This window comes from Rhodnius prolixus, unplaced genomic scaffold (assembly GCF_049639745.1).
Source record: "Rhodnius prolixus isolate KJV_2025 unplaced genomic scaffold, Rpr scaffold_2, whole genome shotgun sequence".
In the NCBI taxonomy this organism is placed as follows: Eukaryota; Metazoa; Arthropoda; class Insecta; order Hemiptera; family Reduviidae; genus Rhodnius; species Rhodnius prolixus.
Window position 1 is genome coordinate 64583328 of NW_027411592.1, and position 19106 is coordinate 64602433.

The following is a 19106-nucleotide window of genomic DNA, read 5'->3' on the forward strand; positions in this document are numbered from 1 at the left end:
ACATACTTTACTATAAATTTCTCATATTAACCATTAAATAAAATCCAAGGCCTAAACCTGGGGAATAGAACCGACTAAACCAACAATACATCTTAGCATTGCGGGTCTAGTCTCTTAACCGCCTAACATACTTTTCTATAAATTTCTCATATTAACCATGAAATAAAATCCAAGGCCTAGGCCTGGGGAATCGAACCCATTACCACAATACATATTAGTTTCGCAGGTCTCGTCTCTAACCGCTCGGCTACCGTGGCGCCCCAGAAGGACTAGTATGTAAAGAAAATTTGCTGGAAAAGCGCCTACCCCCCCTTGACCAATTGAAGGAAATTTTCACTTTTAGTGAGTTTTTCACGAGATAGTAGTCCGTCCACCCACATAAACCTTCATCTTGATTTGTAACTTTTGTTTGAAGTATTTTTATACCTGAGGAGAATTCGATTTATAGGGCACTTTCGGGAAATGGGTTTAGCTTTTCTCTAAAGTGCCATTTCAGTATTGTGAAAAATTCCAAATAAAGAATGAATGAAGGAAAATTGTGTAGCCAAAATTCTGAATTTGTCGGAGATAATTCTAAAAACAGGAAGGAAGTACCCTTATTTCTGAATTGTTTTTCCCATTTCCTGTTAATGAGCAGCTTTATAATCACTGGTTGGCAAGAATGTAAACATTCAGAATTTGAAAAAAAATGTTTCAAGTTAGAACCTTATGCTGTAACAGGAAATGATGATGTATTTACACTAGTTAAGTTCATATACGTATAATTATATATAGAATTTAACTTAAATTTTAAGTAGATCACTTCGTATTAGTGTGTCCGGTTTGTTGTAATTAAGTTAGAATTGTTGCTAATTATATTTACCTACTCGCGTGTACTTGGGGAATGTAGTAACCACAGCTACTGTGTTGTTGTTGAGTATATAAATATTTAGACATATATATATATGTAAATATGGAGATGTTCATAAATATTTACTTAGCAATCTGTTAATTAACGTACAAAAGAACAAACATTACCCCCTCCTCCTGCCCAAATACTCTTGCCCGGGAAACGGGTTTAGTTTCCGTTATATTCCATATTATGATAACCAAAACTCGATAATTTTACTTTAGTTTAGGAAAAGTTTAGGTTAACATTTTAGTTAGTGGAAAGCGTGTGTGATCGTCGTGGAAAATGTTTGCTTAACGGGAATTTTTCTTGGTGGTGGTGGGGGGGAAAAAGGTTTATTAATTTTCTGCTCCTGGAAAAAAATCCAGACATTTTTCCAGGAAAATTTATTTCTGTGGAAATTTTTCCTTTTAAAAATATCAAATGTACAATAAAAAGAAAAATATTCCAAACTTGACAGAATATCGATTTTTTTTTTCCTCTAAAACACCCTAGACAATCGTCAAATCAGTTTCCTTTGAATTCGGTCATGACGTCAGTTCCTGTAATTTTAGCTTCGTGTCTTTTCCTCGGTTAATATTGATTTTGATTGGATTCCAGGGAAGCTGATACTATCATCATGTTATTTAAGATCAACGTGTATAACATGAGGCAGGAGCAACAATATTTTTTTGAGTAAAAAGTCACAAATTTCTGGAAAGAATTAATTACTTACATAAATGGCCGGAAGAGGAAGTTGTAAGCCCTAATGCACTTATGTGAGAGCAGTCTAAGTATCGCTCTGTCTGCTGATGCTACTGCCAAGCGAGTTGGATCCAATCCATACAGTCTGGACAAACTGGCGCCCTATACTGTGGTCATTCCATCGGAAAAATACTGATTTTTCACCATGGCAGCGTCTTCCTTTCTACAAGATTGGCTATATATATATATATAGATTTGTTTTTTCTCTGCCTCCAGAACTGAGAAAAATCGTAAGGTCAGAAGGAAAACTCATGCTACAACAGAAGAAAAGCTACAGCTAGCTGGGGGGAGGCCCGCCGTCTTGTTACCCCAAGTTTTTCCTTTTTGCTCCGTAACATGTCTCATCGTGTCTGCAAGGATCAACAACAGTCCCCCCTCTGACCACTTCCTTCCGTTCTCTTTGTCAGCACTTCCTGCCGTCGCGTGTTTCTGTTTCAGTTTCTTCCATTTAGGCCGTAAATCTACAGTTCTTTTGGGTTTTTGCTGGAGCTCTTTTTTTTTCTAGAAAAGGAAAATCCGTTGTGAACACGCTCGCGATTTTCTTTTTTCACAGATTACGTAACTAAATTTCCTTTTAACTTACCATTTATACTGAAAAGTAGTTTCTTCGGTATTAGACATGCTAACCGTAGTTACCATTTCGTAACAAAAAAAAATTCACTTAAAACTGCAAAAATCTATTCAGTGAAACGTCACTTCCGGTCAGCCAATTTCCTTTAAATTAAAACTAAATCTATATTTATGTTTAATACGTCACAATTCCAAGCATTTCACTGGAATAGAACCCTAGTGGAAAGCTCCACTGCACTTCCCTAAAATCGCCCTGATTTTGAAGGATACCGGAAAGAGAAATGTTTTTAATAAAAGTTCTACAACTTAAAGAAAAACTTAGGTGCCAATTTTTGGGAAAATCTTAAAAAAGAGATGGAAAATTGATTCAGTAAAGAGGCATTTCCGGTTTGCTGATTTTATCCAAAAGCGGGAAACATCTTGGCTATGTATCCAGTTTGAACTTCCTGTAAGGTATCTGTGGTATGTTCTGCTGATCACACGAACACCCACCAACTAGTTGGACTTCCGAGGACCTTAAAACGAACACTTCCGGTAAAAAAAAACTGGAAATCGGAAATTTGACCCTCGATGGATATTACTTCCTGTTACAGCAGTAAGAATAAGTAGTATAAAATAGGATTGGATGGAACTTCCTCAATCGTGTGAAGTTTTAAGGTATGTTAATGAACTTCAGTCACTTATTGTGGCCTTATTGATCGGTAGTGTTTTTTGTTTTTTGTTTTGAAGCATGTGCCCAAATGTGCACAACATTGCCCCATTTGGTCATTCTGTCTGATAAGGATGACTTTCAGCGACTTTGACCGTGAACTTCCGTTAAACGGCCCACACACGCAAAGTGACCATGCATGGTGAATGGCGCTGCCGTCAGAGAGAAGGTGTGATTGATCGGGTATGCCACTTCCTCTCTCTCTCTCTCTCTCTCTCTCTCTCTCTCTCTCTCTCTCTCTCTCTCTCTCTCTCTACATTATGGCTAGTTCCCCAGCTGTTATCTGTTTACCCAAAAAGTTCTGGGTCTATTTTTCTCTCATACAGTAAAGCAAGAGCTACTTGCTGGGTCAAACTTTAGGTTGCATATAATCGGATCTTCTGAAAATCATCATTTCTCTAGTTCCCATTCGGTAGCCATCACTACAAACATGAAGTAGCTTGATTTAGAGCATCTTCCCAGCATCCCTTGTGACTTCAGCGGGATTCATTGGTGGTGGCTTGCGATATCCTTAGAAAGTATCTTTCGCTCGCATATTTCCCCAAAAACCATCTTCCAAAAGTTCCCAGATTTGAGTTTCTACCTTGTGCGCACTATACTCTTCAGATCTGTTCCCTAGTAGACCAATTAGAAACATGCCTGAGGACCAGGAAAAAAAAAAAAAAAAATCAAAAAAGCAGTAAGGTTGAATCCTTAAATCTTGAGGACCTAATTAGTGAGGAAAGAGAAAAGTTAGGTGAGGAGGATTGGAATGCAGGGGAAAAAGGAGAGGAAAAACCTGCAGCTAGTGTAGAAAGTTTGAGGAGGATGTGTTTGATTCTTTTGTGTCTGTAGGGTATACAAGGATCTGTCGGTGGCCATGTCGCGGCAGAGTGGATTAGGATGGAAAAGAGTTTGTAGGAGAATAGCAGGATCTATAGGAGGCTATGTCGCGGCAGAATGGATTAGGATGACAGTCTAGGATGGAGGAAAGGAGTTTGAGCAGACGATTTTGGATATAGGAGTGTACCGGGGATAATGGACGCAGTCTCCATGGAGTGAGAGTCAATGACTAGGTCTTTTGTGACTTTAGGGAATAGAAGGATCTGTAGGAGGCTATGTCGTGGCAGAATGGATTATGATGACAGTCTAGGTTGGAGGAAAGAAGTTTGAGCAGACGATTTTGGAGAAATCACTGATGAATTTTCTCATTTTCCACAAAAAAACTTGGTCCTTGGAAAAACCATTCGTTTAGCGAGTACGTTATTTTCAAATTCACTTGTTACAGCACATTCTTTCGGGAAAATTTTCAATTCTTTTTACAATTCTCAGCGACAAGTGTTTTCGTAATACGTATATCCACCTTCTCGTCTCTGGCTAATTTAAAGACGTATTAATTGATAAGTGAAATGAAAAATTTAACGGAAGTTCTTATCAGTCTTGACGTAAAAATAAAGAAACAATAATGGTCATGTTATTGCGTGATCACGAGGAAGGAAGTTCGGTCCAGCTGTTTACTGGAGCTGTTTTCCACTGCCTGCTGAATTAATAAATAGATAATAACACGCCATCTTTTTATTTTTATAGTTTATCATATACAGTTTCCTTTCTTACATAAATTTTCATCTCTCTCTCAGATATTGTTTTGCAATTACGTATATCTCATTGCGAAAGTTAAAAGCCCTAATACATTCTTTTTTTCTGACATAGGCTTCCATAAAAATTAATTGCGATTCATAGTAACATAATAAAATGAAGAAGAAGTAAATAGTTTAGTTATAAAAGAAAAAAAAAAAACTATTTTACTGAGAAGTCAACGACCACAATCATTACACGTGAAGAATTGTAACAGAAGATGCTGATGGGTCACTTAGTCGATCAAGTTTGGCTGATGACATGAATCACGTACTGAAAGTTGGTTGCGTTAATTCTGGACGAACTAATAAACGACGAAGCCGTCATGTCGCGTATAAAGGTAAATTTTATTTTTGTTATTTATTAATTTTTCGTTTTTATAAAATAATAATAAGGATAATAATACCCTTAGATTTTTTCTTCCGAGGAGCTTCTTACAGCTCACTGTCCGGTGATGGTCAGTGTTTCTGTAACGAGAGAACACTGTCCGGAGGCCGGCAGTGCACTGGAAAAAGCTCCGGGCGCTAATAACCTCAGCTGTTGATGCGCCAAAAAAAAAAAAAAATAATAATAAGTAATAATAACATGGTGAAGGTCATAATGGTGACGTTTTTAGAGGAATTAAAATTATAAATTCTCTGAAATTGAAGTAATTTTGACAATGATTTGAGTTATTTCTTGTCGTCATTTGTAAAACTGTAAGAAACTGTATTTTTTGATGTGACATTTGTTAAACACCAGTTTCTCTCAAAAAAATCACCAGACTCACATTATTTGCATTTTACCAATACCAATACATTTAGTTATTGCTGTGTAAAAGGAAAATCCATAATTCTTTACGATTATTGGTTGAAAATCCTTCTTTTTTTTCTTTACGTCACAATCTACAGCCAATTGCTTTAGGGAAGGGTTTAGAACTTTTAATTAAATTCCAACGCGGAGATCACTGGTTCAAATCCAGTTGTTGGACCATTTTTTTTTTTTTTTTTTAAGGGAAGGGATTAGAACTTTTAATTAAATTCCAACGCGGAGATCAGTGGTTCGAATCCAGTTGCTGGACCATTTTTTTTTTTTTAAGGGAAGGGATTAGAACTTTTAATTGAATTCCAACGCGGAGATCAGTGGTTCGAATCCTGTTGTTGGGATATTTTTTTTTTAAGGGAAGGGTTTAGTACATTTAATTGAATTCCAACGCGGAGATCAGTGGTTCGAATCCTGTTGTTGGGCTATTTTTTTTTTTTTTTAAGGGAAGGTTTTAAAACTTTTAACTGAATTCCAACGCGGAGATCACTGGTTCGAATCCAGCTGTTGGACCATTTTTTTTTTTTTTTAAAGATAAGGGTTTAGAACTTTTAATTGAATTCCAACGCGGAGATCAGTGGTTCGAATCCAGTTACTGGCCCTTAGATTTTCTCTTAGGAGCTTCTTACAGCTAACTGTCCAGTCCAGTAATAGATAATGTTGTCGGTCACGAGAGAACACTGTCCGGAAACAGGTAGTACATTGAAAAAAGGACCCTGACCCTTAAAAAGGAAAAATGCATTTTTTTTTTGTTTAATTATTATTAATTTTAATTGACAAAACCAAAGACATTTCATTCTTAATTTATTTATTATAAATAAGACCATATGGTTATGGACTAACAGCTGTTTCCTTAAAGCTAGAAAACGACTAAAAAAAAACTAACCTATACTTGATATTAGATTTGGTTTAAATATTTTTTTTTAACCTAGTTTATTTTTGACTTGCCTTGGTTTTGTTCCGTTTTCATAATATCAAATAAATTTCTAATTTATCTCACATTAGGTATTATACTTGAATTTTACCGGTTCTCAGGGCGCCCCACCCCAAATCTGGTTTCTCTTTATATATTTCATTGATATATTTATTATGGATGGCAAACATTCCCGAATTTTTTTCTATCTTTTTTTATTTCGTGTCTGACAGATGAAATAAATTGAATTGTCCCCCTTTTATAGGGAAATATGGATATTTAATGGGAATTTCACTGAATATGGAGTAAAGTTGTATAAACAGCTTCATTCTCAGCTCTGTTATGCGGTTGTTTTTCGTGTACCGACCTGGAACACGTATTTCAGATGAATAATTTTTTTTTTATTATTATTATTAGAATTATTCATATATTTGGTAGTGACGTAACAATGTGTGGTCTCTCTTCAATATTATTATTTTTGTAAGTAAAGTAAGTGTAAAGTAATTGCCTATTTTTTCAGGCGGACTTTACGTCTAACTTCCAATTAGGTGTCGTGGACGGAGGCGACTAGCAAACATACTTTACTATAAATTTCTCGTATTAACTATTAAATAGAATTCAAGGCCTAGACAGCGGGAATCGAACCCACTAACCAACAATACTTCTTAGCATTGCGGGTCTAGTCTCTTAACCGCCTAACATACTTTACCATAAATTTCTCATATTAACCATTAAATAAAATCCAAGGCCTAGACCGGGGGAATTGAAACCCACTAAACCAACAATACAACATAGCATTGCGGGTCTAGTCTCTTAACCGCCTAACATACTTTACTATAAATTTCACATATTAACCATTAAATAAAATCCAAGGCCTAGACCCCGGGAATCGAACCCACTAAACCAGCAATACATGAAGCATTGCGGGTCTAGTCTCTTAACCGCCTAACATACTTTACTATAAATTTCTCATATTAACCATTAAATAAAATCCAAGGCTTAGTACCGAGAGAATCGAACCCACTAAACCAACAATACATCTTAGCATTGCGGCTCTAGTCTCTCTTAACCGCCTAACATATTTTACTTGTAATTGTGCTGAGGATTCATTTTATTTTGCGTTTACACCAGAAATATCCGTTTTGTGGCTCCCGCGAGTGAGAAAAAGTTGTTTTTTCTATCTCCCCCCCCACTCACGTTGTGAGTGAGTAAATATCTAACTTTTTAAAACTATTTCGAATTGATTGGAGCATAATTACACCATCATTCTGTATGAACTTTTTGGGGCAATAGGAATGCCGCTGTGACGTAGCCGGTGTATTTACGATTCCTATACCAATCTTCTAGATTAGATTTTATAGAAGATTGCGGCCAATAAGTAACCAGTTTAGTTCAGTAACGATGACGTTTATTGGTTGGCAGAGGGAAATATCTTGTTTGCGCGTGCTCTTTTTTTTTTTTTTTTGGTTTGCCTGTCAGTGCGTGTGCAAGCCATGGCCGCCGGACATAGTTTGCGCATAGTTGGGTGTTTGATTCATTTCCCTTTAGATTTATATTTAGTTAGCACTGGGTTATGGTAAGTTACTAGTTGCTAATTTATCGTATGTTTCATTCCTTTTATTTTTAGTTTCTTTTGATCTTGGTAAAAGGGAAGTACTGTGATCGTGACTGAGATTTTTTTTTTTTCTTTGGTACTTACCAAAAAAAGTTGAATAAAGAAATAAAGCTCCGCGGTACTTTTATCTCGTGCTTCTGTTTTTCATTTTCTATCTTCTTTTATGAAATTCAAGGCCACTTCACTTATTTTTGTGAAGGGCCACTACTAGGATTCGTGTTTTAAGGGCGAGGGGATTTCTTTTGGGCAATTCTGGTTGATGGAGCAAAGGGACATAACGTCTGTCCCTCACTCAACCCACCCATCCTCCGGCCGGCACACTTGCCAAGTTTGGCAGAGAGTTTTGTTGTCAGGCGCCAACAGAACTTAATCCAGTCGGCAGGAAATCCCAGTGAATATGTGCGCAAGAATTGTTTTGCAGTTTTAGTTGGTAGTACTGGGGCATCCCCCCCATTCTCTCTCTCTCTCCTGCAACCCTTCTACTCCTCCTTCCACCCAAACACACAATCACGCCCTTTCTGGGTGCCCCACTGGATTTATAGAAATATACAGGGAGCCACCGCCGTCCGTGGATGTGCACAATAAAAAAAAAACAAAAAAGAAAACTTGCCTGTTCGTACATGTTACTGCCTCTCACACTTTACACAGTGTTGCCAACTGTTCTATTCTCTTTACTCCCTCATATTTCCCATTCCTATAAATTTCGTGGGATTTTTTCACTTGCTTTCATGAAATTAGCGTTCGTTCGCATTCCGTTGTTTTTCAGACTGTTCAGGGGATATTTCGTTGACAAAATTGAATTTAATTCTATTTGTATTTCTGTGAGCCCCACCCCTTTATATATATATAAAATCAAAAGGACTTTTTCAAAAGAATATTTTTTTTTTATAACTCAATTAAAAAAAAGTTATAGAAAAGCCAAATGGTTCGGCCTTGGGCACACAGTGAAACAGGAAGGAAGTCAATGAACCTTTTTTTTGCCGGAAACAGCAGTGGTTTCCGTCTGTATTTCTTTTACAATTCTTCCGGTAAAATACTCTTTGCGAAAGATTCCAATATTTCAGACGTTCTCTAGTAAAAAGTAAAGTAATCGCCTATTTTTTTTTCAGGCGGGGCTTAACGTCCAACTACCAATTAAGTGTCTTGGACGGAGGCGACTAGCAAACATACTTTACTGTAAATTTCTTTTATAAACCATTAAATAAAATACAAGGCCTAGAGACCGAGAATCGAACCCACTAAACCAACAATACATCTTAGCATTGCGGGTCTAGTCTCTTAACCGCCTAACATACTTTACCATAAATTTCTCATATTAACCATTAAATAAAATCCAAGGCCTAGACCGAGGGGAATCGAACCCACTAAACCAACAATACATCTTAGCATTGCGGGTCTAGTCTCTTAACCGCCTAACATACTTTACTATAAATTTCTCATAATAACCATTAAATAAAATCCAAGGCCTAGACACTGGGGAATCGAACCCACTAAACCAGCAATACATGTAAGCATTGCGGGTCTAGTCTCTTAACAGCCTAATAACTTTACTATAATTTTCTCATATTAACCATTAAATAAAATCCAAGGCCTAGATCGGGAATCGAACCCACTAAACCAACAATACATCTTAGCATTGCGGGTCTAGTCTCTTAACCGCCTAACATACTTTACTATAAATTTCTCATATTAACCATTAAATAAAATCCAAGGCCTAGACACCGAGGAATCGAACCCACTAAACCAACAATACATCTTAGCATTGCGGGTCTAGTCTCTTAACCGCCTTACATACTTTCACTATAAATTTCTCATATTAACCATTAAATAAAATCCAGGGCCTAGATCGGGAATCGAACCCACTAAACCAACAATACATCTTAGCATTGCGGGTCTAGTCTCTTAACCGCCTAACATACTTTACTATAAATTTCTCATATTAACCATTAAATAAAATCCAAGGCCTAGATCGGGAATCGAACCCACTAAACCAACAATACATCTTAGCATTGCGGGTCTAGTCTCTTAACCGCCTTACATACTTTCACTATAAATTTCTCATATTAACCATTAAATAAAATCCAGGGCCTAGATCGGGAATCGAACCCACTAAACCAACAATACATCTTAGCATTGCGGGTCTAGTCTCTTAACCGCCTAACATACTTTACTATAAATTTCTCATATTAACCATTAAATAAAATCCAAGGCCTAGATCGGGAATCGAACCCACTAAACCAACAATACATCTTAGCATTGCGGGTCTAGTCTCTTAACCGCCTTACATACTTTCACTATAAATTTCTCATATTAACCATTAAATAAAATCCAGGGCCTAGATCGGGAATCGAACCCACTAAACCAACAATACATATTAGCATTGCGGGTCTAGTCTCTTAACCGCCTTACATACTTTCACTATAAATTTCTCATATTAACCATTAAATAAAATCCAGGGCCTAGATCGGGAATCGAACCCACTAAACCAACAATACATCTTAGCATTGCGGGTCTAGTCTCTTAACCGCCTTACATACTTTCACTATAAATTTCTCATATTAACCATTAAATAAAATCCAGGGCCTAGATCGGGAATCGAACCCACTAAACCAACAATACATCTTAGCATTGCGGGTCTAGTCTCTTAACCGCCTTACATACTTTCATTATAAATTTCTCATATTAACCATTAAATAAAATCCAGGGCCTAGATCGGGAATCGAACCCACTAAACCAACAATACATCTTAGCATTGCGGGTCTAGTCTCTTAACCGCCTTACATACTTTCACTATAAATTTCTCATATTAACCATTAAATAAAATCCAGGGCCTAGATCGGGAATCGAACCCACTAAACCAACAATACATCTTAGCATTGCGGGTCTAGTCTCTTAACCGCCTTACATACTTTCACTATAAATTTCTCATATTAACCATTAAATAAAATCCAGGGCCTAGATCGGGAATCGAACCCACTAAACCAACAATACATCTTAGCATTGCGGGTCTAGTCTCTTAACCGCCTTACATACTTTCACTATAAATTTCTCATATTAACCATTAAATAAAATCCAGGGCCTAGATCGGGAATCGAACCCACTAAACCAACAATACATATTAGCTTTATATGTCTCTACGTTCTCTAGTGTAATTACTCGAATATTTTCCATTTCACTGTGTTTTTTTTTTTAAACTTTGCAGCATCCCCCCCGCCCTAAAGTGCCATTCTATAACTAGATATGGTGATTCACTGCCTTCTAGAATATTAAGTAGTATTTAATAGCATTGCTAGAATTCTTAATTCTTGTAGGAAATAGCCGGAAGTGTGAGTTAACGGAACAGGAAAGACGACAGTTATAACTTGAAAATATATATACTTCTGAATTTTATGTTGTCGTAGTTAGGGTGATGGCTGGCTGTATATAGACGAGAGAATGGTAATAGAAGTAATATGGGAAAGAAGAGAGGGAAGGGATTAGCGTATTATCTCCCCACGCGGAGATCCCCGGGTTCGAATCCAGCTGCTGGCCTCTTAGATTTTTCTCTTTCCAGAGAGCTTCTTCTTACAGCTCACTGTCCGGTAATGGGGCAGTGTTATCTGTTACGAGAGAACACTTTCCGGAGGCAGTGCACTGAAAAAAGCTCCGGGTGCCAATAATCTTAGATGTTGAGGCGCCTTAAATCATTAAAAAAAAAAAAAAAAGCGGAAAGACTATGGATAGATAGAAAACTGTGCTTATGATGGGAAAATTAAAGAGAAAACAGATATATATCGTACTACACGAGACTTATATTTACCCTAAATGAATAATGACTGAACAGAGATGATCGAGCCGGCCTAGGCCCGTTGATAGGCTGCAGAGCCGAGCAAGAAGAAGAAGAATAATGACTGACCTAAATGAACTGTGGTTGTGAAGATGGTAGCAAAGGTGTTGGACGTGGATTCCAGCGGTTGATCTGCTGGAAACCAGAATCCTCGGTTTCTAGCCCTCTATTCCCACAACAGGTCGTGGTTTACCCTGAAGTCTTGCCTAGTTTTGGGGGGGGCGGTGTAGAGATACATTATATTGCAAGAGTAGACGTTCTTCTTACGCTGGTAAGGTTGGCCTAGGTTTCGCTGTTACGTACGTATCGATATCTACGACTCAACAATTCTCTTAAGGACTCGGCAGGGTCTGAAACCTCGGGATTGACAAGCTTCTGCCAGACATGGCTTCTGCTCTGTCTTTGGCTTTAATTCTCCACCGCCTGACACACGTTGAGGCCATCGGGAAGATCGTCCAGTCAATGCAAGCGAAGTCTCTCTCTTCTTACCGGAGGGACCATAGAGTAACTGTCTCTTAAGATAGTCTGGTCTTCCACCATTCTCTCCAGATGTCTTAACTAGCTGAGACGATCTTTCTTCCTTGTTCAGCTGGTACAATTCTTTCATTTTTTTTTCTTTTCTTAATCCTCCTTTGGGACCATTCACAAAACATGAAACAAATATCTTTCTTTAGGGTCTTTCTCCTCCTACACCTCAAGAATTCTTATGCTTTCTTTGGGCAGTGCCTACGTCTCCTTAGGATACGTTTACAAACCGGTCTTATTGCTGTTTGGCTAAATATTATGGACCTTGGCTTCACATGAGAAACCTCTAAAGCGAACAGCTTTCTTCGCTAAGTACCACTAAGCATCTGTTACCAGCAGCTGTTCGTGCTTAAAAAAAAAAGTCAAGTCGGTAGAAGCCCAACTTTCACGTTTCAAGACGTGTGCGTGTCCATGATGTTAGGTTGGCACAGTTCAGCTGTGAGATATCAATCAGGCATTTAAAGCCGTCTGACGATTTATAGGTTTATCGTATTTTTTATGGGCATGTCAAGGAAATTGAATATCGGGGCAAACAATACCAGCAATATATGGGAATTTCTGGGGATTGATGGGTTTATTATTGATGATGACGCTGTGTGAACCAATTTGATGTTAGGTTGCAGGTGGAGGTGGTCTATGACGTGGCACAATTCAGAACCGGAAGTCCGTCAGATACATATCTTCTTCTTTTTTTTTTTTTTTTTTTAATTTAAAATTCTCCCTTCAGATTTAGATGGCTGACAGCCAAAATAACTTTTGTATTTATTTTTACATTTCATCAGAATTCTGGAAATAAATCTGATTTAAAAGTCCATTTTGGGATGAATAATTTTTGGGGTGTTAATAAAAAACTCCATGTATTAAAAAAAAAAAAAAAGGACTGTTGTGATCAACTCACACGACTTTCATGTCTTTAATCACGTAGAATAATTATTGAGAATTAATCCAAGAAAATGACTTGACCGGAAGTGAGAATTTCACGAATGATTTTTATTCAGGTTATTTATTTATCTACTCCTATTACAGGATAAGTAACAGGATAACAAGAAATCTCTTTTGGGGCAATTACAAGGGGGGAATAGGCTGCCCTCTAATGCAGGGGTCGACAAAACTTTTTTTGATCGTGGACCCCCCTATATAATTTTTCGAAATCTCCATCGACCCCCATATAAAAGTAATTTTCAGTTAATTAAAATAAAACTATCTATTAGGTTGGCTGTGTTTGTACAATTTATTTTATGATTTTAAAACATTTATTAAAGTAATTTTACATTGTGTAACAAATAGTTTTATGAAAAATATCTTAAATGTTAAAATTTAAATACCTCTTAATATTTATAAAATAATAAGTAAAGTAACTACATTAGTGCTTCTTAACCAGTTAAGCGTGGAATTTAATTTTAAAAAACCCCCCACAGAGTGCGGAATTAAAATCGTAGACAATGACGTGTATACACGTCGAACGCAGGAGGGCAAAACAACCAAAAGTCATAATAGTCACGGCAAGCGACTTTTTCTGCAATCTCTCTGGGGGGCTTGAGATTACCTCAGAGCACTCTGTGCTATTTCAAAAAATCTTGCACCGCTTCACGTATGCATTGCTCCTAGTTAACTAGGGACGCCAAGAGCTTATTTACAAGGAAGAAAAGAGAGCTTTGAATTCTGTGCAAAATTGAAATAATGCTCGTACTGAGATCTGAGATCTCTATCTAAAAATTAAAAATGGGCACTGCACAAGGGTTGAGAGCTACTATTTGTGTGCGTAATTCCCTAATCTCTAATGCGGAGACCAAACATGTACCAACCACTTATCATTTGGCTGGCTCCCACCGCAGTTTTGTTGGGTAAGATAAAGGAAACATCCCACCAAAATAATATTCTTATTATATTTTACTAAAATTTCAAGTTTTTATAGTTAATGGCAATTTTATATTGTTCACCACGAGTATACACGTCGAACGCATCGTAACAGAGATTTGGTTTGACGTGTATACACGCCTCAAACACCCTTAACTGGTTAATTAATGAGATGCGTGTGTGCTCCTGGTGTTTCTTTGCAAGGTTCCGCTATATTGGGTTCGAAATTGTTTTTCCTTCGACCCCCTGGCTCAGATCGACCCCCTACTTTTTGTTAAATAGACCCCTGGGGGGGTCTATGTTGACCACTTTGGCCGACCTCTGCTCTAATGTGTTGTTTGGCTGAATTGTATTGATTTACCCGAGGTTCCTCATGCTTTAATGATTTTAATCTATTTCCGGATCACCTGAGATCGATAAAAGAAAGTTATTTTCAGTAAATATGAAAGAATGTTCAAACTCTTTACCGCGTCATCAAAGTAATCCGGATTATAAAAATGCCAAGTTAAAATAATACTTGGTTTTCATACTTGTTCTGGCATCTTTTTCTGTTCATTAATATATATTTTTCTTCTTTTCAGGTACGTAATCAAAAAAAAAGACATCCTTTACCGGAAGTATCTGTGTAATCGTGGTAAGTACGAATGAATTTCCGCTGTTTTTGGATTATTTCCGGCTGTTTTCCTAAACTCTTTTTTTTTTTTAATTCCCACAAGTTTCATTTTTCTTGATAGTTAATTAAAAGAACCTTTTATTGTGATGATGGCCTTATGATGACGTATGGCGGTCAATAACCTATTTCGTATTAATTATATCATCATTATTGTTTATTAATAATTTATAGCCTTATTCCGAATTGAATACATTACGCAACCACATGTTTTAATTGAATAGTTTATTCGAATAGGAAGTAGATTTGAATTCTGGTGGCAATATTTTCTCACTTCCTTTTTCAAGCTCGGAGTTTTTACTCCGATTTTTTCCTTTTTTTTCAGGGCTCTCGAATACCGCCGGAAAAGTGTTTTTCTTTTTTCGTCAAAATGATCTGTACGCATGCGTGTGTGATCCTCAATTCGAATCCCGCGTTTGACTACACTTTATTTAATAAGGATGACTGCATACGCGGGATTCGAATTGAGGATTTCCCACTTACAAAGCCACGCTCATGACCACTAGACCAACACCCGCCCCTCACTCTTTTATTTGATGATAAAACAAATCTATTCTGATTCTCCCACAACCATCACATTACAACACTACATCTTTTAAAATCTTTAATTATTATTATTTAATGTTCTTTGCGTCACAAATAACATTTTCCGCAGTCAGAGGACCTCCCCAAAACTGTGTATTTTTGGTGGAAAATTAATATTGAAAAACCGATCACGAATAGGATAAAATTGTAACTTTGATCTTAAATATCTCAACTAATATTAGATATATCGAAACGGGGTTATCGTCATTTTTCATAGTTGTTTGTGTAGTTTTCATAATCATTGTCAAAACCAGAGGTCCTTATGTAACCCCAATCAGGTTTTTGCCCGTAACTCCGGGAAAAATAAAGATACAGCATCGGGGATGGAAAATTTGAAAACTAGGCAAAAAAAAAACATATAGTTTACTTCATGGGTTTTTTCGAAATTCTGCTTTCCTAAAAAGTTATTAGCGATTGGTGCGTTTTAAATGGATCACCCTGTGTGTGTTTTGAGTGAAAATAATTCTAAAGAAGAGATCTGAGTTAGGTGATAGAGAGAGGGAGCTGAAAAATTAATGAAAGACGCTGCAGGAACATAAGAAACGGAAGTATGCACAAAACCGGAAGAAGATGTGCATTGTGGTCGGTTCATTTGCTACTACTCCCTCTACTTCCACTGTGAACCCCAAGTAAGAGCATAGAATAGATTTTTGGTACATAGAATAGAGCCCAGCCTCTTTTTTTTTTTAGGGGAACTCCTAATGAAGCAGAGATTTTTTGATGATGCTGATGCTGGTGATGCTGCGCGTGGATGCATTGAAAAACTGTCTACCAATTAGTGATGCTGTGATGATAAGTTTTTATGCATATTGCACAGAAGAAGAGGGCGTTTACAATTTAGATAATGTATGAAAACACCCCATCTTGTTTGCATCAGCTGATTGTCTCGAAAACATGGCATTTTTACTTATCTTTTCTCCTTTTTTTTTTTTTTTTTGAAAAAAAGGGTTAAACCTTTAAAAATTGAAGTAAAACTAAAGTCGTGTGAGTGTGTATGCCTGATTTTGTTTTTTGATTAATTAAAAGGAAGTGTGACGTAAGATCAGTATGACAGGTGCAACACTGTTGTGTACATAAAGGAAGTTAAACGAGTTAACAGTTATTGCAGAAAATAATTAACATCAAACTGATATCATGTTCTATTACAGTATTATACTTTTATTACAGATACAGTTTTTTTTATTACTGTTGCAGTATTATTACAGTACAGACGGAATTAGGACGAACATGTTCTACGTAGTGGTTGCGATGACGTTATGGTAGGTAAAGGAAGTGTGGAGATTGTATTGTCCAACCGAGGGTGTCTCTCAGTTTGTCTGTCATGTTAAGTCTCCATCCAGTGTGTTGTTTTTTTGTGTGTCTGGTGTCAGCGCTGCTTTTGCTGATAGCAGGAAGATTGTGGCTATACTAGACCACTGCACTATCAACAGTACAACGCCCTCTCTCTCCCTCTTCATTCTTTGTTCGTAAAACAGTCGCGCGCGCGCACACACACACACACACACATATACATACACACGCTCAAGTTAACAGTTAATAACTGTCTCCCACCCCTCTTCCGACGTGTAGTGGTAACACTGACCATACAAAAGATTTTCCCGCATTTCCCGACATGTAGTCGTCTCTGGCGATATCTCACACTTTTCTCTGTTCAGTGAGGGACAGGTACACATTATTTGTAGTAAAAAAACATGGCGTTATTATCCATCCCAACTTGCATGTTTACTGTGTCCATCCCTGACCTGGTATTCTGACTTCCGTTCATTGTCAGTGGGCCAACTGATTAATCAATCTCTGATGATGCTAAGAAATACGAAAATACTTGTAGCGGAGAGGGGGGGCACATTTGAACAGAATTTACATTTCTGTTCACAGAGTGCGCACAGAATCATATTATTGAACATTTTTATTTTGTTCGCTACAAACTTTCAAGTCTTCTTAACAGATCTATATCAATAAACAGTTGGTACTTTACGCACATATCTATATTTCATTAAGTTAAAAATTTTGTGTCTAATGTTAATATCTGGTGGGGGTATTTGAACACAATATAAAATAGAAAGAGATGATATTACTTTACTCTGAATCTACCTTCTATCAGTTATTTCTCTCTCGACTACTACAATTACTTTCTCTTTTAAACCACTCTGAAATCTTGTTCCATAAAATCAAGAATAACTCAGTTCGGGGATGTTGTTCTCCCAAAGTGTGATGGGTTTAGGGAAGTTTGTACAAAATATTCGGGTTTGTTGCACTTCTTAATGTAAATAGGTTCAGACCACTTTCCCCTTCTCTGCGATTAAACCAAAAAAAAAAAGTCACAAACTTGCAGAGGTCGGTAGGGCGCCACATTTTGAACTGGTGATGTAGAAATGTGGTGCCCCTCTCCTTCCATAAAAGAAAATATAATATCCAACACTTTTTGCTGGCAAGCAAATAGACTTTTCTGTAAATACTAGGGTTAAAAAATACGAAATCCAAATATGGACTAACAATACTTTACACCTTGTCCACTACAAATCTTCACAATACCACTTCCGAAAGCTGCAACAAACATTTTTACTTCCACCTTCCAAAATATATAACCATTCCTCAATTCTGGACTTAACCAAAACAATGAAAACGGAAGGAAAACTCTGTGAATTATAAAACAGATCTATCACACAAAATATTGTACGAGAAAATTGCCAATCATAAATGTTTTAAATATTTGGCGAGAAATTAAAACTGTTCAAAGGTGGCCCCCCCTCTCCACCATTATATTAAAGTCATCTGTCGTATTTGAACTAATTATACATAGGTATATATATATATTTTAGATAATTTAATTACGAAAATTATTGCAGATTTTATTGGCTCTTAATGAACTGTTTTGAAAAACAATGGTGTAGCCTATTGTGCAAACAATAAGCAGATGTGCTAATTGTGACATTTATCGTGTTATTATAGTATAGACAAACGTGTCCTTACTAAACGTGACGGTTATTGTATTTATTAATAAATTATTTAAAAAAAAAAATAAAAATAATAAAAAATAGAAACTAGTTGACCCAGACATTTTGGCAAGCCTACGCTGTGTACTCCAGCCTACACTTTTATGCTGTTTTATAATTGCATTGTGTGCATTTTTTAAATGACCTCGCCAGATATTCTTAATGAATTATTTATTAAATGCGTTTGTTCGTTCCTTTTATTGAATTTGAAAACATGTGTTGCAATGTTGGTTTGCAATATCTTCTCTTGGTTATATAGGTTTCTTACAAACTCGTAAGAAGTGATTCTTTGATAAATATGGGAACCTTTCCACAAAGATTCAGCACGATAGTTGCGTAAAGTTCTAAAAGTATCAAATATACGTCTTTATATGGAGCAGCCATTATTATTATTATTATTATTATTATTATTATTATTTTAAGACTAGACTCTGTCGGCGGAAATAAGAAATATTAGAGATTTTAAAGGAAACAGCTGACTTTTTTTCCAGCCAATGTCGACGAATTTTAAAAGTGTTGTAGTCTGGTCAAATTTTCAGTATCGAGGTTTCATGGGAAAATTGGTTTTGTTTTATTTTGGGGGGGGGAGGGATTAAAAAAAATATTATTTCTTAAATTGTAACATTTTATCCGATACTCTCCGAGTTACTAGCAATACGTGAAGACAAAATGGAGATAAAAGCTGAGGGTTTTCCCATTTAGAGTGGAAAGGTCCCCCTCCTCTGTCGGGTATTATTAAAATAAGTCCAATGAATATTTTTACTCGTGAGTTAGGGAAATAAGTGAGTGAATTAG

General features: G+C 36.7%; 1 protein-coding gene across 7 annotated transcripts in view; it reads left to right on the forward strand.

Annotated features, from left to right (window-relative positions):
* trio (trio Rho guanine nucleotide exchange factor) overlaps positions 1 to 19106 on the forward strand; it is a 570361-nt gene that overhangs the window by 154070 nt on the left and 397185 nt on the right. For 5 of the 7 annotated variants that reach the window (XM_074117039.1, XM_074117041.1, XM_074117040.1 and 2 more), the window contains exon 3: positions 4602 to 4866. The exons of 1 other annotated variant lie outside the window; for it this stretch is intronic. In XM_074117039.1, the coding sequence (XP_073973140.1) occupies positions 4788 to 4866 (79 nt within the window). In that variant the 5' untranslated portion in view covers positions 4602 to 4787. Of the gene's footprint in view, positions 1 to 4601; positions 4867 to 14649; positions 14698 to 19106 lie in introns of those variants that run through there. One more of the 7 variants, XM_074117043.1, reaches the window with a different exon arrangement.